The sequence below is a fragment of the Protopterus annectens genome, chromosome 5.part0, assembly GCF_019279795.1.
Source record: "Protopterus annectens isolate FY-2018-M chromosome 5.part0, PAN1.0, whole genome shotgun sequence".
Lineage (NCBI taxonomy): Eukaryota > Metazoa > Chordata > Ceratodontiformes > Protopteridae > Protopterus > Protopterus annectens.
Genome location: NC_056735.1, coordinates 1,408,940,595 through 1,408,964,814, shown reverse-complemented (window position 1 = coordinate 1,408,964,814; position 24,220 = coordinate 1,408,940,595). Strand labels below are relative to the sequence as shown.

The window sequence follows — 24,220 nt, the reverse complement described above, 5'->3', positions numbered from 1 at the left end:
ACAAAAACAAACATTCTAACCCTGAAATACACTTCTCAGTACTTAAATATAAAACTTTCAAGCAAAAAATCTCAAGTAGTAAAACAATGAACATACATTGTCACAAGCACCAAAACACAGTTAAGTACCTAAAACACTGGTCAGTCTTGCATTTTAGTTAAAATGTCTCAAAAGCAGTACACTTTTCCTCACCAAAACACCCCCATTCTAAAAACAGCAGTTGGACAAAAAATGTTTATATTAATAACATTGACTGCACTCTTCTGAAAAAAATACATTGTAAATATTTGGATGGACAACATTGTCCGTGTGGAATGGGTTATCCTATGGGGGCTTATATGTCAACAATGAAGCCTGCAGCCAATTATTTCTCTTGTGAAGCCACAGATCTGTATTAAGATGAAAAGAAAGTACTGAAGTGGTCTACACTCTCACTACTGATTTCTCTCCAAGAGACCAGCCATATCAGCAGTTGGTGCAAGCGTGACAGGGAGCCAGAGCTTTTTGAAGACTTGTCTGTTGCTGTGTCCTGGGCAGGATATACACTAAATAGCCACAGGCTACTGCAGTAGTTATTACGATAAACATCTCAAATGTCAAAAATCAAAGGGATGGATGCTTGGTTAGGTGGAAGGAATCACTTATAGTAGACACTTACCTTAGACCAAGAATGTCCATGAAAAATAATGCTGCAGAGTAAAACCAAACATTAACTCTCTCTCCAGTTATATTACAGAAAAGTTTATTTGTGTTTCATTAAAAAGAGATTTTAACTTCAAACAGGCAGCAGAAATCTGTGCAGTTAACTGCTTTGTAAATAAATTTAAAAAGAAAAAGTACTAACTGCCCTTGATTTCTTTATAAAAATGTTTTGTTTTGAACTATTAAAAGTTACAAATGTTTAAACATTCTATATTTAATTTGTAATTTATAACAGATTAAAGAAAATTTATGTAACAAATCGGTTTCATTTTCTTTTTTAAATTGTATTTTAAAAATGTAAACTATATAATAAATTTTCCAAAGTTGCCTGCAAGAATTCAGGCGCAATTTTACCATACTCAAAAAATATCCAAACCTTCAACAAATCATGAAATATAGCTGCCCCAGGATACCAGTAGAATTTCAGCTCCAGCAAAGTCTTTCTTTCCAAAGACGCAACACAGTGAAAGTCTGTCCGTTGATGGATTCACTATGTTTAAAGTAAAATGTTTTAAAGAACCAACCTTTCAAACGCAGATCTCTGAAAAATCGTGCGGTGAGTTCATATTTTAGGGAGAAAGAACACAAGTTTTGCCCAGTAAAACAAAAAGCAAAAGAAATGAAAAAAAAAATTAAATGATTAGGGGAAAAAAAAACAAACTTGCAAACATATGCATCCACACACACGTCACCTTGCCATCCTTAAGTAGCATTAAGACACTCCAAACAGATGGAAATTCCAATGATCTCATTGCTCTACAAAGGACAGCAGTTTATTGTTATATTACTTTTTGTTCAATACAGTTTTTTTTTTCAAAGAAAGGGCTTCCAAATGGTTAAAACAGATGCCAATTTCCTTTTAAAAATTGGGGTAAAGAAAGAGATCCGCAGTAACACAATGGTATTAAAACAGCCACACCACATGAAAAAAGCCTTAAACAGAAATCCCCTTAATATAGGAGTTGTGTGATCTATTCACAGTGTTGGGGAAATTCAGTTCTATAGGAAAATGGCATTCAGACTTATTCCTGAAACATGTTGATCTGGTGGACGAAGAAACATCTACAAAAAACAAGATTAATCGTCGTCGTCATTTTCATCATAATCGTCGTCATCCTCATCATCATCCCCTGCATAAGAAACGGGAGTCTCCACTCTGGAGCCACTGTACTGAGACCCATTAGAACTTGTAGGCAGTAGTCTATCTTCACCATTTGAAAAGTCACTGAAACAAAGATAATTAACAGTTTGTGACTACTCCAAGTGGACATCTAAAACTCTCTCCCTTCACTGTCTACATTTGAAAACTGGTTCTAGCTGTGGCCTTGAAGTCTTACTTATGCACAACTCTAATAAGAACATCTTGAGAATCACAGGTGCATGTGGGTGCTTACTATTAATGAGATTTTTGAGATCTCTTTCACACCAGTCATTTTCTTTGGATTTACCTACCTCATGACAAAATGGTTCTGGAAAACCTCTAGGCAGTCTCACCTCATTTGAAGGACAGTGCAATTAATTTAACACATTACATCCTCATGCCACATGCAAGCAAACCTACCACATCTTCTGTACTAGCATGTTCAATTTTTTTTTTTGTAAGAGAGAGAACTTGGCATAATGTTCACGATCATGAAATGTAGAAGCAATGACACAGACAGTATGGACACTGTATTGTAAACGGAGCACAAATTCCAGGCACACACTTGTTTATATCCAAGTGCAGGAACATTAGACATTACAAGAGTTTAAAGGTTAAGTGCAGTGAGGAACAGTTCATGCATACACAACCTAAAGGAAAATCAGTCTTCCACATAGGAGGATGAAGGGTGGGGGATCCCCCCATACACAATGACAGCTCCTCAGAAAATAGACTTCTAAACTGAAAATCCCTATACAGACAAAGCTGTACCATTTCTACACTGCAATCATCTCTGCAGTACTTCTGAATGAAGGGCTTAGTGTTGATTTGTATAGTAGTCCTTATGCAGAGCACAGTAAGTACAGATTCAATAAAAAGCACTAAACGTGCAAATGGCTGCCTGTAAAGACACTAATGATGGGAAAATCAAATCAGTTTTATTTACAAAACTAAGCTGCCAAGAGAAGACACTATTAGTCCTTCATCTGATGCAATAAACTGAGGTCCTACTTGCTTGTATTGCTGGCAACTCGGATGTAAAAGATCTCATGGGACATATTAACAGAAAAGAGCAAGTTTCCTAGGGACCCACAAATTTCCCCTAGCAGTAATCAGGTCTTCCTGTGAAAACAGCCTACTAGGACTAACCCATTCAAAAAAGGATTAAAAAAATACAATATGACAAGCAAAATGAAAGAGGAAAAAGTTAATTGCCCCCCCCCACCCAAAAGATGGCAAACTAGACAAACCTTGCAATTTAAACTTTACAGTTTAAAAATAAGAAGGCACAGCATGCACAGATCATCAGTCACAGCAAGAAAGCAACCTTAAAAAAAGCATGCCACGGGAAAACTAATGCAAAACATGCACTACTATAGCAAGTTATACTACTGTTACAGCATTGCTCTCAAAGATTAATACTACCTCTGAAACATGAGAATGAGCAATGGAATGACAGTTAAGTCAAGAGCAATACTGGTTTGCTGGGTGGGCACTCAGTATTATGGCTCTATGGAAAACAATAGGTGTGGAAACTAATCAAGTTTACACAACTAATAGCAGCAATAAAAGGGGGTAGAGAGGGACTTTGGAAGACAGACTACTACAAGGGGCGGAGATCAGATACACAAGCTTAAGGAAAATTTCAAGTTGTAAGAAGCACACTAGCTAGAAAGAGAAAAGTACAGTTGTGTAAAATCTTGCCATAACTTTAGATGCCCTTCTCTTCTATATGCTGCTGTATCCATAACATGAGGTCTGCCTCTAGTCTACTTGTACGTCCGGCCATTTTACAACAGATGGTTGCTACTGCGAAGGTACGTGTGACGTCCTGTGTGTCTCTCAGCGAACGTCAGCCATAAATAGACATCTGGTACAAAACGGACGTCAGCACACACCTACCTCAGAAGTGAATGCCGCCGAAACCAGCGACTATGGAGTGCGTACTCAGGAGTCAGGCAGGTGTCAGGGGGAAGGCAGGGTGGGAAAGTATACAGCAGCATATAGAAGAGGACACCTAAAGTTATGGTAAGATTTTACACAACTATACTATGTCCTTCTGTTCATATGCTGCTGTATCCATAACATGAGGGAGAGTACATAAGCTCATGCTATTAAGAATTGGGTGGAAGAACAGAGACATTTTCCACAATACCATAAAGGATGGCTCCGGCAAATCCTGCTCTGGACCTAGAAATAATGTCCAAATTACAGTGTTTGGTGACGGTATGGACAGATGACCATGTAGCTGCTTCTAATATGGCAGCTGTAGCCAAACCCTTAAAGAAGGCACCAGAGGATGACACCGCCCTATTGGAATGTGCCTTTACTGGGAAGGGAAGCCTTTTGCCATGGTCTGTGTAGCAAAATATGTAGTTTGAGAGATCAACGAGGAGAAGATTTGCTTGGAAACAGGATGTCCCAGGGCACTTGGATTGTAGGAAACTAGTCTGTCCGATTTATGGATGGATTTGGTTTTGGCCAAATAATATCCGAGTTGTCTATGTACATCCAAGAAGTGGAGGATCCTTTCAGCAGGGTTTTGAGGCGAGAGGAAGAAGGGAGGAAAGGTTGATGGCCTGATTCAGGAGAAGTTCATTAACAACTTTAGACATGACGGAGGGGTTAGTACGTAGGCAAACCCTGCCCTTGTGGAAAACTGTAAAGGGGTGAGAGGCCGAGAAGGCTTGCAGTTCGGAAGCCCTTCTGGCTGAAGTAATGGCCACCAAGAGTATTGGCTGAAGTAATGGCCACCAAAAGTATAGTTTTCCAAGTACAGTGTTTGAGAGAACAGTCTTTGGCTGGCTCAAAAGGTGGTAAGGTTAACTTTTCTAAAACAAAACTTATACCCAGGAGGGTGGAATAGGCTTCTTGGAGGTCTAAGATGGAGTACCCCCTTCAGAAAAAGCTTCAGTTCTAGTCTAAAAGCTAGAGGGGGTGTGAGAGGAAGACATGCTGAGATGGAAGATAAGTGCGTCTTAAAGGAAGAATAAAACTCCAAAGTTCATCAGTTCACACAGGTACGACAAAACCACTGGAGTTTCTACCATTAGTAGGTGGATATTTTGTTTCAGACACCAGGCAGAAAATCTCTTCCACTTGGAGAGACAGGATTTTTTGGTAGTTGGTTTTCTGGCCTCCTGAAAAAACGGAAGCATGTCTTCTGAGTAAAGGTGTCTGAAGGGCATTAATGCCCTATCACCCACAATGTAATTTCAGGGTGGATAGTTGGGGGTGTATGAGAGTTCCCCTCTCCTGTGTGAGCAAGTCCATCCAGTGGGGTAACTTGTGGTGATTGTCCTTGGCTAGATGACAGAATGGGGGGAACCAATGCTGCCTTGGACAATAGGGGGTCACCAAGATTTGTGGTTGTTGTCTCAATCTTCAACAGACCTTTTTGTATGAGTGGGAAGGGGAGGATGCATAAGCGAACATCCCCTTCCAAGAGAATGAAAGAGCATCCATCCTCCTTGCTTTTGGAGAAGGTATCCTGGAGCAGGCAGCTGGGAGTTGTCTGTTCATGGGGAAGGCAAAGAGATCCACCTATGGAATACCCCACTGAGAGACCAGGTCCAGGAACACATCCCTGTTTAGTATTCATTCGTGGGATTGAGTCATGGCCCTGCTTAGAGAATCTGCAAACACATTCTCTGCAGAAAGTATTTAGAGGGCTAGAAGTTTTGCTGGTCTCTCTACGGCAATTTCCCATACCTGCAGAGCCAATGTGCACATTAGATAGGACCCTGTCCACTGTTTGTTGATATACCACAGGACAGTGGTACTGTCTGTGTACCACCTCAGCACTCCTGCCAGGATTCGATCCCTGAAGATTTGGAGGGTCAATATCAAGGCTCTCACCTCTGACATTGATGTGCTTCCTCTGTTGGTTCAGTGTCCAAGTGTTTCTCACTCTCCATACTCCCAAAGCCGCTCCCCAACCCATGTTTGAAACATCTGTATACAGGTCCTGATTTCGGGACAAGGGTTGCAGGGGGCAGGTCTCGGTTGGCCGATATCTGGGCTATCCACCAATTTAGTTCCTACTGGAAAGGCATTGTAGCAGGGCCACCATGAACTCCAAGGGGTATAGCTGTTGCTTCCAGACTAAGTACCACTGGAATTTCCTCATGTGTAGCCTTGCAAGGGGGAACCATGGGGATGGTGGAAGCCACGAATTCCACGAGCCTGAGGAAAGTACAGTTGTGTACACTTACCATAAATGTAGATGTTAGAGTGTACCCACTGTTGCAGTCATCACATTTGGGGTTATCCCTGCCAGGGTAACCCTCAGCTGGCCCGAATAACAGAGGCTTAGTATTTCTGCGTCTGTTGCTGTCGCTTCAGGACGGACGTCAGGTCGTCAGTAGTATAAAGTAAGGCAGCTGACACCATTACATCAGTTTTTCTTGCCCTAACCTGTCAGAAGCCCCCAAGTAGGAGCCAGGTTCTGGTGGAAGAACCCCACCAGTAGAAAGTAAACACCAATATGTCCCTTTTAAGGAAAGAGAAGAAAGGGGGATGAAGGGAGGGAAAAGTACAGTTTTGTACCTACCATAAATGTAGATGTCCGATAGACATGCAACTGCAGTCATAACATGTGGGTTGTCCTGCCTCAGGCAGCCCTCGGTCGGCCGGATTCCAAAGTCTGGGTCCGACGTCGGCTGATGTCACATTTCTGTCTGACGTCAGAGCGGCTGGAGTACATAAGCATCAGCCGCCGCCATTTTCTTCAGTGTTTCTTGCCCCAGATGCCAGGTGCCCTCCAAGGAAGGCTGTAATCAATATTGGAAGACAAAAACAGGATTCCAAACAAATAAATGAGCAATAAAACAAATACACCATAACAGATATCCCCAGCTAAGAGTAACAGAGATAGGAGTGGACCCTAGGCATAGAGGGGTATGGAGGGAGGGAAAATCCGACTGCAGTTGCATGTCGATCGGACATCTACAATTATGGTAGGTACAAAACTGTACTATGTCCTTCAAGAATGCAACTGCAGTCATAACATGTGGGTAGAATACCATAGCTTAGCTGGGGGAGGAGGTATGCTCTAGGAAAGAGATGGTGTGGCAATCAAACCCTGCAGGACTGCCGAAGCAAAGCCTGCTCTGGATCTGGAGTACAGAGGGAGATTGTAGTGTTTGGAGAATGTATGCACAGAGCTCCATGTAGCAGCTTCTAGAATGTCCTTGGTAGGCACCCCTCTTAAGAATGCTGTAGAGGTGGCTGTAGCTCTGGTGGAATGTGGTCTGACATCAGCTGGAACAGTCTTTCCATGAAAGGAATAACAGAATCTGATGCAATGTCCAATCCATTTAGAAATAGTCTGTTTTGAAATTGCTTTTCCTTGGACTGCCGGGGCGTAAGCTACAAAAAGTTGTTCAGACTTCCTACTGGCCTTTGTTCTGTCCAGGTAGTATCGAAGTTGTCTGTGAATGTCCAAGGTATGCAACAGTCTTTCCCCCTTATTCTCAGGATTGGGGAAGAAAGCAGGCAGATGGATGGCTTGATTTAAAGAAACCCTAGAAACCACCTTTGGCATAAAAGTAGGGTTGGTCCTTAATGAAACCCTGTCTCTATGAAAAATGATAAAAGGTGGTATTGCCATTAGGGCCTGAAGCTCCGAAACCCTTCTTGCTGAGGTAATTGCCAACAGGAAAGCTGTCTTCCATGAGAGAAATTGCAAGTCAACTGAAGCTGCTGGCTCAAATGGAGGTAGAGTCAGTTTTTCTAAGACAAAATTGAGGTCCCAGGCTGGCACTGGGGCCTTTCTTGGCGGCTTAATGTTCTTGATTCCCCTGAGGAATTGCCTTAGTAAGGGGTGAGAAAAAACAGGAGGATCAGTGTTGTATCCAGCTGAAATAGCAGATGCATGTATCTTTATGGAAGAATATGAGAGGCCGTTCTTTAACATATCTGCCAAATATTCCAAGATGAGTGGGATGTTCAACAATGATGCATCATGTCCCTTGCTGGTATTCCAATTGCTGAATCTTTTCCACTTTGCTAAGTAAACCTTTCTGGTGGATGGTCTTCGAGCCTCTGTTAGTATCCGCTGAACTTCCTTTGAGATAGATAAGCTGAAGTTATTTATGGGATCTCCCAGGCTGTTAGCTGCAGTGTCAGAAGATTTGGATGCAGTGTTTCGAAATTGTGTTGTCAAAAGTAGAGGCCACTGGGGGAGGGCCCACCTCCTGGTGTGGCATATGCTCCGTAGTAGTGGGTACCAGTGTTGTCTTGGCCAGTCCGGAGCTATTATGATTCCCTTGGGCTTCTCTGCTTTGATCTTTAGTAATGCTGAGGTCATCAGTGGCAGAGGTGGGAATGCATAGATTGCTAGGGAGTTCCAGTTGAATGAGAGGGCATCTATTTTCCAAGCTTTTGGATGGTATGTCCTTGTGCAAAATTTTGATACAAGATGGTTGAGGTGAGAGGCAAATAGGTCCACTTCTGGCTTGCCCCATGTCGAAGTGAGTTGTCTGAAGGCCTTCGGATGTAACCTCCACTCATGTGGATCTGTGAAATTCCTGCTTAGGCTGTCCACCAACACATTGTCTTTTCCTGGAACAAACTGGGATTGTAACTGGATGTTTAGGTTCAGTGATTTCTCCCAAAGCTGCATTGTCAGTCTGCAAAGGGGGTAAGAGTGGGTGCCCCCCTGCTTGTTTATGTACCACATCACAGTGGTGTTGTCTGTCCGTATCATTAAATGGCCTTGCTGGAGTTGGTGTTGAAAAGCCTCGATGGCATGCATTACTGCCAGCATTTCCTTTTGGTTTATATGCAGATGTGTTTCCTTTGGAGACCATTGTCCCTGCCTTCCATGTGCGCCCCCCATCCAAGGTCTGAGGCGTCTGTAGTCATGGTCTGTGTTATCTGTGTTTTTTTGAATGACATACCTGTGTTTGCCTGGTTCACCGAGGCCCACCATAGGAATTCCTTTTGTAGGCATGGAATGAGTGGTATGATTGTCTCCAAGTTGTTGCTGTGTTGAGACCAAATGCTTTTTAGGTACCATTGAAGCTTTCTCATGTGTAGTCTTGCTAATGGAACCAGGAGAATGCAGGATGCCATGTAACCCAGGGCCTGTAGGAATCTCCTTGCAGTCATCTGGGTGAGTTTTGCTAAACCTTTGAAGTAATGAGTTGACTTCTCTTGCTTGTCTTCTGTCAGGTAAGCCATCTGAGAGGCTGTGTCTAGTTTGGCTCCTAAGAAGATTATTTGCTGGGATGGCTGCAGTCTTGACTTTTGGAAGTTGACTGTGTATCCCAGAGCTTGAAGTAATCGTATGACATAATCCAGGTTTTTTGTCAACATCAATTTGTCGTCCGCTTGTATGAGGCAGTCGCCCAGGTACGGATAAATTTGTATACCCTGGAGCCTGCAATGAGCAATTACTGAAGCCAGGCATTTTGTAAATACTCTGGGCGCAGTAGATAAGCCAAATGGCAATGATGAGAATTGATAATGCTCTGGCCCTGCAAGAAATCTGAGGTATCTTCTGCAGCTGTGTCTGATAGGGACATGCAGGTAAGCCTCCTTGAGGTCCAGAGTAATCAGCCACGACCCCTTGCCCAGCATGGGAAGGAGTTGCTGTAGAGTCAGCATTTTGAACTTTGGTACTATGAGAAAGGTGTTTAATGCGGACAAGTCCAGTATTGGTCTCCATTGAGATTCTTTTCTTGGAACAAGGAACAGTCTTGAGTAAAACCCCTGGTCTTGTTCTTGTTGTGGAACTCTTTCTATTGCTTTCATTCGAGTCAGCAGAGTGATTTGCTTGATAGCCTCTGCCCTCTGATTTTGTGGTAGGTTTGGCATGCCTTGTTTTCTTGGTAAGGTATGAAAATGAAACCTGTACCCTCGGTCTATAATGTCCAAAATCCATTTGTCCTTTGTCAGTCTGTGCCAGTTTTCTGCAAACAGAGATAATTTTCCGCCCAAGGGAGCTTCTAGTTGTTCCCTGGTAGGCGGTAGTAGAGGAAAGTCATTGAGATTGTGGTTGTGGGGCAGGTGAAACCCCTGCGTCACTTCTTTGGTTTCCTGGCTGCCATTGTCGTCCCCTGTAAGGGCCTCTGTATTGGCCTCTTCCTCGGCCACGTCTGTTCTTACCCCTTTGAAACTTTTCTGGATTAGGAAAGGACCAGTTTTTGAAGGCCAATTCCTACTGAATCTGGGGGGTTGAACCTGGAGGAAATCTTTCACAGTCTGAACTGATTTTGCTTTTTCTTTGATGGTCTTTAACACATCCTTAGCATTTGCACCAAAATCTTGTTCTTTTCCAAAGGTGCATCCAGAAGTTTTGCTTTTACATGATCTGGTAGAGGTTGATCTTTTAACCAAGCATGTCTACGAATGACTGCCCCTGTCATAGCTGCCCTACATGAAGCTTCCAGTGCATCATATCCACACTGCAGGAAGTGATTGCTTACTTGCTGAGTGTTATGTACAGCTTCCTGCAAAGTCTTCCTGTCTAAAGGATCAGGAGTGGCTAATGTTTTTTGTAAATCTTCTAACAGATAATCCTGATATTGTAACATATGAAAAAGGCAATTTAAGGCTCTCATAGATAAGGTAGTGGATGTGTAAACCTTTTTGCCCCATCTCTCTAATGACCTCGCTTCCCTGTTGGAGGGCAAAGGATTTTTTGAGGTGGAGGCTGAAACTCCTTTAGGCCCCTGTGAAATAGTTTCCAAATCAGCAGTATGGGCCCTGAATAAATGGGAATGAGTTTCTGGGACCCTGTAATACCTGTCTGGCTTGGCTGGAACAGGAGGAAGAGAATCAGGGGTAGCACTAGAGTCAACATACAAATCATCCAGAACATCAAGTACAGGAGGAATAGCTAAGGGCCTGTGCTGAGGCTTAAGGAAAGTCCTAAGGCGTTTCCTAGAATCAGAATATTCCTGACCTTGCCACTTGAAATGTTCCCTCATGGTATGCAGAACTTCCCCAAAAGAAATATCCTCAGGAGGGGAGGCCGAGGGGATGGAATCTTCTGCATCCGAGTCCTCATAGGTCTGGAAGAGCTCTTCCTGGCTATCTGAATGGACAGAGCCCTCAGAATCTTCATCTGAAGGAGTAGGATCAGAGGGTTCAACCAGGGGCCTTTTATCAGGAGGAGGCTGGGATCCTCTCTCAGGATGGGCCTGTGAACCTCTAATCATGGAAATCAAATCAGCAGCCATGGACATAATTTGTGTCTCTGGAGTCGGCTGAGGTAAGGATTTAGAAGTAATATGCTTTGTTTTGCTGGCTGCCTTAGCCCTAGTGTAGGCCTTAATAGACATGGCCATAGGGGGCCTGGCAGCTCCACGTGCAGGAGTGACCTTGTCTACAGCAATGGTCTCGGGCATTTCCTCGGTTTCGGTATCCGGAGGAAAATCTATAACTGGCGGAGTAATGTCTGGAATCGGAGTCGTCGGTAATGCGGTGTCTTCGGTTCGGAGCGGTGGAGAGACCATCTCAGAGGGAACCGGAGCACTCGCGCTAGGTTTTGGCGTGGAGTCGGTGGTAGACGCGGGCCGAGGATGTCGGTCCCGGTCTTTTCGCTTTTTGGGAGTTTGCGATGTCGGAAGATCCGACGGCATGGTGTAAGCAAAATTATCGCCAAAATAATCTTCAGCGAACTCCGCCCGGCGCCTGAGAGTGCGCTTGTTGAAGCGAGCACAGGCTACACAGGCCGAGACGTCGTGGTCTGGGCCCAGGCAAGGGAGGCAGTAAGAGTGGAAATCCTTATGAGGTATTTGTTTACCACAAGAAAAAGAAAATTGTTAACTTTTTCAGTAATTTCTGACATCGGCTGAGGCAAGAAAAGGTCCCCAACGGGGTACTTAGCTTTTTTGATGACTTCGGTATCGTAGAATACAGGAGCTGACCGACCGGCACTTGCGAACTGCTTCTGCTTCGGGCACTGAGCGGCAAGAAAGACTGAAGAAAATGGCGTCGGCTGATGCTTATGTACTCCAGCCACTCTGACGTCGGAGAGAAATGCGACATCAGCCGACGTCGGACCCAGACTTTGGAATCCGGCCGACCGAGGGCTGCCTAAGGCAGGACAACCCACATGTTATGACTGCAGTTGCATTCTTGAAGGACATCCAGGACTGCAACAGTGAATACACTTGAGCATCTACATTTATGGTAAGTGTGCACAACTGTGCTATGTTCTTCGTGTTTCACTGTTGCAGTCATCACATTTGGGTTGATTCCCAAAGCTGTGGAAAAGGGAGGAGGCAGTCAAGGAAACTAGGGGCTGGCTAGGGTGCCCTGCAAGACTGCAGAGGCAATCCCTGCCCTGGATTTGGAGAAGAGAGGCAGGTGGTAATGTTTGGTAAAAGTGTGAACAGATGCCCAGGTGGAAACCTCCAGGATGTCCTGGTAGGGACTTCTCTGAGGAAAGCTGCAGAGATGGAGGCTGCTCTGGTGGAGTGAGTCCTAACCCCATTGGGGGGAGGCTTTCCATGTTGTTTGTAGCAGAAATGGATGCAGTGTGGTATCCATTTGGAAATGATTTGGAGATGGCTTTGCCTTCTGCCCCTGTAGCAAAGCTAACCAGCAAATGATCAGACTTTCTGAAGGATTTAGTCCTGTCTAGATAGGATCTGAGCTGTCTGTGCACATCTAGTGTGTGCAGGATCTTCTCCCCCTTGTTCTGGGCTTTATGAAAAAAGGTGGGCAAATGAATGGACTGGTTAAGAGACACACTGGACACCACCTTGGGCAAGGAGAATGTGTTAGTTGAGGGATACCCTGTCAGCATGGAAGATGATGAAGGGTTCCACAGCCATGAGCGCTTGCAGCTCAGACTTTTCTGGCTGAAATGATGGTCAGAAGGAAAGCTGTCTTCCAGGATAGAATTTTTAGCTCTGCAGAAGAAGCTGGTTCAAAAGGGGGCAGGGTGAGCTTTTCCAACACAAAGTTAAGGTTCCAAGGTGGGGCTAGTGCTCTTCTGGGTACCCTCAAGTTGCTAGCCCCTCTTAGGAACGGTTTGATCAAAGGGTGTGAGAAACGGGGCTGCTCAGTGGGGAAATGAGCAGAGACAGCAGAGGCATGAATTTGTATAGAGGAGAAAGAGAGGCCGCTGTGTAGTAGGGTCAGCTAAGTAATCCAGGATGAGAGGGAGGGAGGGAGGGCTGTGCCGTATTGGCTCCCTTAGCCTGGATCCAGGTGCAGAACCTTTTCCATAAGAATAAGACTTTCCAGTGCTAGGGCGTCTGGCCTCGGGTATAACATCTAGAACCTGCATACTGAGGTTGGCAGATTGATCCGGGTGTTAGGGAATAAGCCAAGATGCCAAATTGAGTGTCTGCAATTGGGGATGCATGAATTCCCCTTCCCTCTGGGTCAGGAAGTTTGGAAGATGCCATGGTGGAAATGGGGACAGGCTGCGCAGCAAAGGGTACCAGTGCTGGTGAGGCCAGTCTGGAGCTATAAGAATTGTGTTGGTTTTTCCTCCTTTATTCTGAGCAGTACCCTGGGGATGAGAGTTAGTGGAGGAAAGGCATAGACCATTAGATTGACCCAGGGGAAGGACAGGACATCCACTTTCCAATACATGCAGTGAAGCTCCCTGGTGCAGAATTTTCTGAGCTGATGGTTGGTGTGGGAGGCAAAGAGGTCGACCTTCGGGTGCCCCATTTCTGAGTTATTAGGGTGAAGGCTCTTCTGTTGAGCTGCCACTCATGTGGTTCCAGAAGAATTTTGCTCAACTGGTCTGCCAGAGAGTTGAGAGAACCTGGTAGGAATTGTGCTAACCAGGTGCAGTTGCATGGCAGAGGCTGTGTGCCAAAGGTTCATGGCCAGCCTGCATAGAGGTTAGGAGCGAGTCCCTCCCTGCTTGTTGATATACCACATCACAGTGGTGTTGTCTGTTTTGATCAGGAGAGCCCCTGGGGAAAGAAGGGGCTTGAGAGCGATCAAGGCATGCTGGACAGCCATCAGCTCTTTTTGGTTGATGTGCAGAGGGATTTGCTGTGGGCTCCGTTGGCCCTGTATGCACCCGCCATCCAGGTGTGCACCCCAAGCATAGTCTGATGAGTCTGTGGTGAGGGTCTAGTGATAAAGGTAGTCCCCTGTTGTGGGAGCATGGTGTTGCCCACCAAAGAAAATCTTTTCTGAGGCAAGGAATTATAGGTATAAGAGTCTCCAGGTCTTTAGAGTGTTGACACCAAAGGCTTTTTAGGTACCAATAACGTTTCCTCATATTCAGTCTGGCATATGGAATTAGTAGTATGCAAGATGCCATGAACCCCAGAGCTTGCAGGATCTTCCTTGCAGATAACTGGGGTCTGGTGGCTAGTTGAGAGAAATAGGCCGTCATGAAAATTTGTTTCTCTGGTGTAAGGAATGGCATCTAGGATGCTGTGCCCAGGCTTGCTCCCAAGAAGATAATCCTTTGGGTGGGCATACAGTTTGGATTTCTTTTCAATTATCGTATACCCTAGGGAGGTTAGTAGGGTCTTTACAAAGGCCAGGTGCTTGAGCAACTTTTCCTGGCTGTCTATCCAAATAAGGGAGACGTCCAAGTATGGGTAAATCTGGATATTCCTTTGTCTGCAAAAGGCAAAGGCCGGAGCCAGACATTTTGTGAAAACTCTGGGAGCAGTAGATAAACCAAAGGGAAGCAGAGAGAACTGAAAGTGTTGAGGTCCTGCCCTGAAATTATGTTATTTTCTGCGCGATTCCTTGATAGGAATATGGAGGTAGGCCTTTCTTATATCTAGGGTGGCTAGCCAAGCGCCCTTGGACAGCATGGGTAGCAGCTGCTGGAGGGTGAGCATTTTGAATTTTAGCATCACCAGGAAGGTGTTTAGAATGGATAGATCAAGGATGGGACACCAGGAGCCCTATTTTCTGGGCATTAGAAGAAAACCTTGGCCAATCTGTTCTGCAGGACTGTGCTCTACTGCCCTCATAGAAAGCAGGGAAAGGATTTGCTTTTGAGTCTCTGCCCACTGGTTTTGAGGAAGATCTGGGAACCCATTTGGGGTTGGAAGGGTGTGGAAAGAAAATTTGTATCCCTGAGACACTATGTTCAGAACCCAGTAGTCGTTGGTAATGGTGGCCCAGGTGCTTGCGTGAAAGGAGAGTTTTCCTCCTAGGGTGAAGTGAAGACGGGCAGAGGGAGGGTGGGAGAGGTGAGTCATTGTGAGTTCTTACCATAAGGGGGTGGGGTTTAGAACTCCCTGGTTTTGAAGTAGAAGTAGTCCACTACTTAGATCTCTGCATTCCCTGTGGCTGCTGTCTAGGGGGGGGGAGGGTCTGGTTCCCCAAGGCCTGGGATGGATTGGCTTAGTGGGAGCAGGAAAGGAGAAGTGTTTGGTGGGACAATACCTGCTGAACCTGGGTGGCTGAACCTGTAAGAAATACTTTAACTGTATGCATAGATTTTGCTTTTTCTTCCATCTTTTTTAAGACCTCTTCTGCCTTAGTGCCAAATAAGTTGTCTTTGTGCAAGGTGTTATCTAACAATTTAGATTTGACATGATCAGACAGGGGCTGCTCCTTAAGCCATGCATGCCTTCTAATGGCAGATCGAGTGACTGCTGCCCAACAAGCTTCTAGGGCATCAAAACCACAGTGCAAAGCGTGTTTAGTTACTTGACTTGCAGAATGCATTAACTCTAACTCCATAGATTCTGGACAAGCAGGAAGACATTTTTTGTTTGAGGAATTCCCATGTATGTTGAACATATTTAGTTAGACAATTTAGTGCCCTGATAACAAGAGTAGCTGAGGTGTATACTTTTTTTACCCCATCTGACTAATGCTTGGGAATCCCCATCTGAGGGGGTGGGATTCTTAGCAGAGGTTGCTTTAATCCCTTTAGGCCCTTGAGAAATTACCTCAGGGTCAGCAGTAGGATTTTTAAAAAGAAGTTTGTGAGACAGGGACTCTACAGTATCTGTCTGATTTTCTGGGTGCAGGCGGGAGGGTGCCAGGAGTCGAGCTGAATTCCAGGAAAACATCCTCCACAACATCCAGGACTGCGGGGATGGCCAAGGGTCTGTGCTGTGGAAGATCTAAGAATTCCCTGAGTCTCTTTTTAGACTGAGGGTAATCTTGACTCTCCCACTGGAAATACTCCCTTAAGGTATGAAGGATTTCCCCAAAGGAAAAATCCTCTAGGGGTGAGGCTGAAGGGATGGAATCCTCTGCATCAGAATCCTCATAAGCAGAGAGGGGTTGAATGTCTTCATATTCAGATGCATCAGAGTCATCTGACTCTTGTTCAGAGAAAACTACAGGGGGCAGATCTCGTCCTTTTGGAGGGGGTAGCTTGGCTTCCCCTGATCAGCACAATAAGATCTTCTGCCATTTTAAGCATTTGAGATTGTGGCAAGGAAGCAGGTGCCTGAGATTGGGTCGTCTGTTTCTTGGGTGTGGTTCGTATCCTGGGACTAAAACGCAGTAGTTTCTGAAAGAACTGTAGTCGCGAAAGACGATGTTGGTTTGTGTCGAGAATCGGTAGTGTGAAGGACTTCCTCAGAAGCCGGTGCCTGCTCAGTGGCTCCGGACCCATCCAAGGTAGAGATGGCCGCAGGATCCTTAATTGAAGAGTTTTGCGGCATACCGGACTCTGAAAGGGTCTTGGTAGCAGCCTGCGAATCCACAGAAACGGTCATCAGGGGCTGCGATAGTGCCTCACTGAGGACCTGAGAACTGACGACTAGCTTAACGGAAGCGTCATCAGTAGGTTTGAACCTGTGCAGTCTTGTCTGTCTATCTTTACGTTTTCTCAGATGATCTGCTGTCAGTTGGCTTATCAAAGCCATATCGGAATTCGAGGACTGTAAGAGAAAATATCTCGCTACAATAAGGGCCCGACAACGGATAGTTATGGCACTGAACAAGGCACAGAAGTGACAACGGGGGACGTCGTGGTCTGAGCCTAAACAAGTGACTCCGTAAGAATGAAAGTTTCGGTGTGGTACTTTCTTTCCACAGGCGAGACAATTATTAACTTTTTCTGACATCGGTTAGTGCAAGAAAAAAGGATCCCCAATGGGGTACTTGGCTTTAGAAGACTTCAACTTCAATTTGGTAGATGAAACTCAGGTAGCAGCTCAATTCCTGCAGTCTGGTAACTAAACACTCCATTAAGTGCAGTTATGATGAGGGGTGTGTCGCCATTGCAGCATTGTAGCAGCTGACTGGCACTTGTGCGAACTGCTTCTTCTTCGGGCTCCACAGCCAGAAAGACTGATGTAATGGCATCGGCTGCCTTACTTTATAATACTGATGACCTGACGTCAGTCCTGAAGTGACAGCAACCGACGCAGAAATACTAAGCCTCTGGTATTCGGGCTGGCCAAGGGCTACCCTGGCACGGATAAATGTGAGGAGTGAAACACGAAGAACATCTCCCTGGCCATTAGGGCTTGGAGAGGGAGTATCCCCTTGAAATAAGTGAGGAACACAATCTTGTCTGGAGGAAGAAGGGCCATCATTTGCCCTGTTAAGATCTTGCATCCTAAGAACACATGGTCCTGTGGGGGTATCAGGGAGGATTTTTAAAGGTTTATGGTGAACCCTAGAGCTCGAGAGAGAGAGATGGTGAAGTCTAGGTGTTGTAAGACTAATTGAGTGGACGGTGCCTGGATCAGGAATCATGTCCAAGCAGGGGAAGAGTTGTATCCCTCACGTTCTGGCAAAGGCAATGACTGGGGCTACCTTTTGCAGCTGTAGAGAGACCAAATGGCAAAGCACCGAACTGAAAGTGTGCAGAACCCACTGAAAAACAGAGGAATTTACTGAAAAGTGGATGGTCTGGGATGTGCAATTCGGCATCTTTTATATCTAAGCACATCAAGAAGGCATGGGGAAGGATTAGGGGAAGCACAGTAGGAAGTGTGAGCATCCGAAAGGAGGGGACCCGGGGGAAGGTGTTGAGATGGGACAAATCCAAGATTGGTCTCTATGGATCTTCTTTTCTAAGGACAAGGAATATCCTGGAATAGAATCCTTTTCCTCTTAGTAGAGGCATTACCTCTTGAATTGTGCCTTGAGACAGAAGGCCCTGCAGAACTGGGGGAAAGGAAGCCATTTGATCCCAAGGGGTTTGAGGCATGCCTTTAAAAGTGGGTCTGGTTTCCCACGTATCCCAGTTTATAGTAAAGAGGACCCAAGAGTCCTGGGTAACCTGTTTCCAAGCATGGTAGGGACAGGGAGAGATGCATGGAGAGAGGGAAGTCTGGACTTAAGGGCTGGTAGTGACAGACTACCAGGCTTGGCCTGAAAAGGGTGTTTTTGAGCTGGGACAGAGGAAGTAGACCTAGAGGGGTCTGTTTCCTGGTATTCTTTTCCCCTCTGGGTGGTGTTTGTCTTGAAGGACTTCTCACAAATGTAGTTATACCCAGACAGTTCCTCTGAAAGCATGGAACGGGGAAGCAAAAATGTGTCTGAGCTCCTGGAGCTCCTTTCTCTTCCCTGAAAGGCCTTAAAGAATTCAGCAGCTGCTGAACCAAACAAAGCTTTGTTGGCCAATGAGGCATTCATGAGCTTTGACTTAATGTCTTCAGGGAGAGGCTGCAGCTCAGGATGAAGCCTCTAATGCATCATAACTACACTTAATGGAGTGTTTAGTTACAAGACTGCAGGAATTTAAGATACTAGAAATTTTTGTCTTGGCAGGGGAATAGGGAAGGTCACTCAATTGCTTAATAGCATCAGAAAGAGGGGCCAATGAGTATTTAGCCATGTGTGTCTGGTAGTTAATAGCTCTCACTGCTAAACTGGCAGACGTGTAAACTTTTTTGCCTAGGCGTTCCATTAACCTGCACTCCTTGTCACGGGAAAGGAGGGAGGTGGAGGGAAGAAATGTGGAGGTTTTATCTGCAGCCATCAAAATGGTGGCAGGGTCTGCAGAAGAGGCCTTGAAGAGAAATTTTGCATATTCACGGACTTTGTAAAACCTGTCTGGGCCCTTAGGTGCAGGGGGCTGTGAATATTGGGTTTTAGAGGCAGTCAGGAAGGCATCCTAAAAGACAGGATGCACAGAAGGGACTGCAGACGGGTTAGAGAATTCCATTTCTAAGAGGTCTCAGTAACGTGGCTGCAGTCCCACTTAAAGAAGTCCATCTGCACAACAGTTTCTCCAAAGGTATTATCTTCCCCTGGGGAATCTGTAACATTTGACTCATACTCTGTAGAAGCATAGTTTCATAGGTAGGTACTAGGCTATTGGCTCTAGGGCCTATACAAGCCTAGCCAAAAAGGTACCCTGGCTTTCGCCACCCAAGAAAATTATTTTCCTGTGCCCCTGTCAAGCAGAACTACAGAAGTGATCCCAGGGGTGAATTTCCTATTACCCATCCAATCATCAAGTTTTTCTTGAAGAGTGCTAATGAGGAGCTCTGTTTGACATAGATAGGTAGTCTGTTCCAGAATATGGGAAGTCTCTGGGACAGGAATCTATCCCTCCAGCATGTTCTGTTTATTGTGGTGACAAGATATAGGTCCCCTAGAGCATGTAGTTCGGAGGGATTGGGATTTCTTTAAGTGGAGCATGTCCAACAGCTCTGGGTTTGACATAGCTTTGTATGTTAGGCAGAGATCACCTCTCAGTAGGCGATATGTGACAGAGTAAAGCTGGAGTTTTTTGAGACGGTCTGCATAAGGCATCTGTTTGAGGCCAGTAATCCTCTTTGTGAGGTATTTTTGCGGCCTTTCCAGTTGTTGTAGATGTCTTGTGAGGTACATACCAAAAGGGGCGTTGTACTCTATAATGGGTCTAATGAGTGATGAGTAGAGGGGAACAATGACCTCTTTTTCTGGATGAGAAACCTTTTGTGATGAGGTGAGCCACGTAGAAAGACTTCCTGACCACTGTGGCGATGTGATTATCAAAGGAGAGACTACTGTCCACCTGTGTCCCAATGTCTCATCACACTTTCGGTGTTAAGTAGACTACTGCCTATGTGGTAGTTCATGGGTACAGAGTTTTTACCAAAGGGGATGACAATACACTTTTTGGCATTGAGCTTGAGACCATGTCTTTGACACCAGGCATCTGTCTCAAGTAAGGTCCTTTTGTAGGATGTCCACATAGTTAGGAGTTTCAATTATGGCTCCTAGTTTGCAGTCACCTGCGAATTTAGTTAGCTAAAGACCTTCTGTGTTAGCCTGTACTTCAGAGAAGTAGATACCAAACAGGAGAGGACCCAGGACTGAACCCTGTGGTACTTCACTTGTCTGAAGTCTGATTTGGAGTCTGCTACTTTCACAGTGTGGGTTCTTTCAGTAAGCCAGTTGGCAGCCCATCTTGTGACAGGGATTTATACCTAGTTTAGTGAGTTTATCTATAATTCCAGAGTGGGGGATGGTGTTGAACGCCTTGGCGAGATCTAGATAGGCTGTGTGAACCACCTTACCCTCATCTATGGCTTTGGTGACTACTTCAAAAAAGTCTATCAGGTTTAGGAGACATGATCTGCCTTTTACAAACCCAAACTGTGTGGGGTCCAGAGTTTGGAGATCTCCAATGTCTTTGTTTATGAGTTCCATGATGATACGTTCCATGGCCTTGCAGACTAGGCTCGTCAGGCTAATGGCGTTAGTTCCCAGGGTCTGTTGTGGCCCCCCCCCCCCTTTGTGGAGTGGGATAACTGTCACGGTGCGCCATTCAATGGGCACAAAGCCTGAGGTGAGGCTATGACTGAACATGGTACTTAGGTGGGGTGCCAGTTCATTCTGTAGTTCATGTAGAAGGCAGCCTGGGATGTTGTCAGGTCCCATGGATGCTGCGTTCTTGGCTTTGGAGAGTGAAGTTTTTACCTGTGCAGCAGTGATTACAGGAACTTTGCATTCTTCCGGTATAAAGGTGGGTCCCTTAGGGGGTGAGAGGGGGGGTAAAGTTAGCACTGAAACTATCTGCCAGGATGTTGGCAATATCAGTTGGTTCTGTATATTTAGTGTCATTGTGCTGTAACTCAGAGCAGATCTGAGTGTTGCCATTGAGATTTTTGACATAGCTATAGAATGCTTTGTGGTTGTCTTTAGAATCAGTGGCAATTTTGTTTTCATAACCAGCTTTGGAGTATTTTATGAGGGACCTCAGCTTCTTACTGAGGCTGACCAGGAAGTTTCTCCAATCGTGGGTTTTTACTCTTTTTTGCAACAGTTTCTTTCTTCTGTTGCAGTGTTTGTTTATGGCAGAAGACCACCAGATTGGCTTCCTTTTTTTGGAGGATAGCATCTTGGTTCTGTTAGGGATAGCACGATCCATGCACTTGTGTAAGTGCTTATAAAGTGCATTTGTGTAGGATTCAGCAGTCGTACCTCTATTGTCCATCTGCATGGGTGTCGTGAAGTTTGCCACTTCTGTCTTAAGAAGCGTGAAGTTGGCTTGGCATACCCCAGAGGGGAGGGAGGCAATTTGTGAAGTGTTAAGGGATTCATCTCCTGAAGAATCCTCTTCTTCAGAGGATAGGTCAGTAATTAGTTTACTCTTAGGAGTAGAAGCTGAAGGGGCCTGGGCAGTAGTAGAGGTCTGGAATAATGCAAGGAAGGCATTAAGTAGGCCTTGAGTAAAAGCCTGCCAGTCAGGCACCTGGTTGGAAGGTACGGATGTCAGTAAAGGAGCAATATGCTTAGTCTTTTGCTTCTTCTTTTTGTGGGCCTCTGACACAGATGTTATCTGAGATAAGATGCAGGGCCGGAGGGCAGTCGACAAAGTCTGAGCTAATACCTTCGTAGATAATAATTTGGGAAATACCACGCAGGCCATCAGAAATAAGCCTAGGCCCCCCAGCGCCAGAGTTGGATACCTGCGACTCCCTCTGGGACATGTGCTGGCGGCTTCTTTGACGGTTTCCGCCTGGGTACCTGTCAGGGGAAGACCTGCAGATTCCAACAAAGACTACAGGTCTTCACTTGCCTCGAGAGGTACGGCCAGAATAGAGGGTGCAGACGTTTGATCAGGACGTGATTTTTTGGCCTTTTTAGCGGGCAGCTCTTCTGAGGTTCCTAACAGCAAGTCCATATCTTTAGTTAAACGTTTCAAGCGCTGGTTTTCTAGGTATAACTTTATCGTGGCAAAACAACTCCTGAGGGTTTTGAGGACAAATGCCTGACTTTCACAAGTGGTGTAGTCGTGGTCTTGTCCTAGACAGAATAGGCATAGCTCATGCGAGTCTTTATGTGGAGTCTGCCTTCCACATTGACACTTGCTCTTTCTACCTGGCATGAACCCAAAACACAGTAGCAAAAGAAAAATCAAAACCCCCTGTGGGGTACTTATCTGAGAATGAACAGCACAAAGTCACTTCTGCACGTGAGTGACGACCGGAGATGGCAGTCACACAGGCGGCAAAAGAAGTTCTGAAATAGGTGCGTACTGGTGTCTGTTTTGTACCAGACGTCTGTTTATGGCCGACATTCGCCGAGAGACGTGGGACCTCACATGTACCTTTGCAGTAGCAACTATCTTTTGTAAAATGTCCAGACGTACGAGTCGACCAAAGGCAGACTCCCTCATGTTATGAATACAGCAGCATATGAATAAAAAGGACATCAAGCAAAGCCAATATTGGAGCTTTGTGATTTTAAACCTGTAGCAAGTCACAGCTCTCTTAATCCAAGGACTCTGAGCTACAGGTCAATGACCCCAAGTAGGTTAGAATTTCAGAAACTTTAGCTTTTACAGTGGAGGCAGTGAAGCAGCTGGGGCAGACAGAAAGACCAGAGGAAACAGTAGCAAAGTAAACAAAAAGGCAATGAAATGCAACTTTAAGCAGGAAAATAAGCAGTATATAAGACCCTAGCAGCAGAATTTACAACACTGCCATTACTGCAATCCAACTTAAGTCTAAGGCACAAGACTATGCAGAAATTTACCAGTAACAATATGGAAAAATATAGTAAAAAAGGACTAAATTATACTCAAATCTAGCAGTATTCCACAGTTCTACCATAACACAGAATGAAACTACAAGACTAAGGCCCCAGACAGAGTTCAAAATTCAAACTAGCTTTTACAAGTAGTTCTACTTACGAGACAGAAGTACAGTATAATGTATAAACTATGACAAGATATTACAGTAATTCACAATTTTCCCATGACTGCAAATGAAGCTACAAAAACTAAGACCCTACAACAAACCAGAGCAATAAAATGCAAACAGATTTTTTTTTTTTGCTAAAACATGGAAAAAAGTAGAAAATTACAAAAAAAAAAGGCACTATCGCCACACAAGTCTCTAAGTGCAACTGAAAATATTTAAGCATAACTTCTTCCCTTTTTGATTGGGGGGGGGGGGCCTTGTGTTTTACAATTCAGGACTTTCCATGTATTGCAGACTCTAGAAACCAAAAGCTGATCAGCCTTCCTGAAGGATTTAGTTCTATGAAAGTATTATCTGAGCTGCCTGTGGCCATCCAAAGAGCAAGATTCTTTCTCCCTTGGTTTTAGGTTCTGGAAAGAATACAGGAAGATTAATAGACCGGCTCAAGCAAAACACAAACAATTTAGGCATAAAAGAAGGATTTCTTCTCAGAGAAACCCTGTTGTGGAAAACTAGGTAGGGTTAAACTCACCACAAGAGCTTGAAAGACCGATACTCTCCTAGCACAAGTTAGAGCAATGAGTAAAAAACAGTCTTCCATTTTACGAACCTCAATTTAGCCTGATGAACTGGTTCAAATGTGGAAAAGGTAAGCTTTCTGAGCACAAAGTTAAGATCCTAAGGAGAAGCCACCTGTTTTCTAGGCAGATGAATATGTGAAGACCCTTTCAAAAATTGATATTGCTTTACTTAAGGACTGTTAAAAGAGGATCCCAGTCGGAAGATACTCCGCAGAAAGAGTAACTTCTTACTGTTAAGATCATATGAGTGACTTTCCGAAAAGCTGAATGATAGAAAAAATCTATGTAAATGCAGGGGGGGCCAAGCCCCCCTGCATATTATATATACCAACTCCAAGATTGCACTACAGTGGGGGGAAAGGGTAAATTCCCCAGTCCTCACTGTACCGCAGTCTCCATTCAAAAGCCTCAACATTTCAGAAAGTTGATCATATGGTCTCGACAATTTGAAATTCAAATTTCTGTTGACTCAATCTTATGAATGGGGCCCCAAAAAAAGTGGTGATCTAAGGGCAGACAAACAAAAATGGGCAAAATAATTAAATTTCATAGATGACAAAGTCCAGAAGACAGCTAATACAAATATTAAAGAACCAAAGTCAACCAGGACTTAGAGAGTCCTAGCTCTCAACACAAACTACAAAATGTTTTACACACACACATACGATTTCCTAGTAGCAGCTTTTTTTGCCTCCTTTAGTACCTGCCGCATGTTCCCAGAAAACTGTAACCACTATCATTCAGACAGTCCGATAGTATTTCCATATTTCCAGGTTGAAGTGTCTCAAAAC

The 24,220-nt window shown here is 44.8% G+C and overlaps 1 protein-coding gene across 1 annotated transcript in view; it reads right to left on the bottom strand.

Annotated features, from left to right (window-relative positions):
• Positions 1–1,448: 1,448 nt before the first annotated feature.
• TFDP1 (transcription factor Dp-1) overlaps positions 1,449–24,220 on the bottom strand; it is a 1,398,147-nt gene continuing 1,375,375 nt past the window's right edge. The window contains exon 12 of the mRNA XM_044072010.1: positions 1,449–1,927. Coding sequence (XP_043927945.1) covers positions 1,780–1,927 — 148 coding nt within the window. The 3' untranslated portion in view covers positions 1,449–1,779. The remainder of the gene's footprint in view (positions 1,928–24,220) is intronic.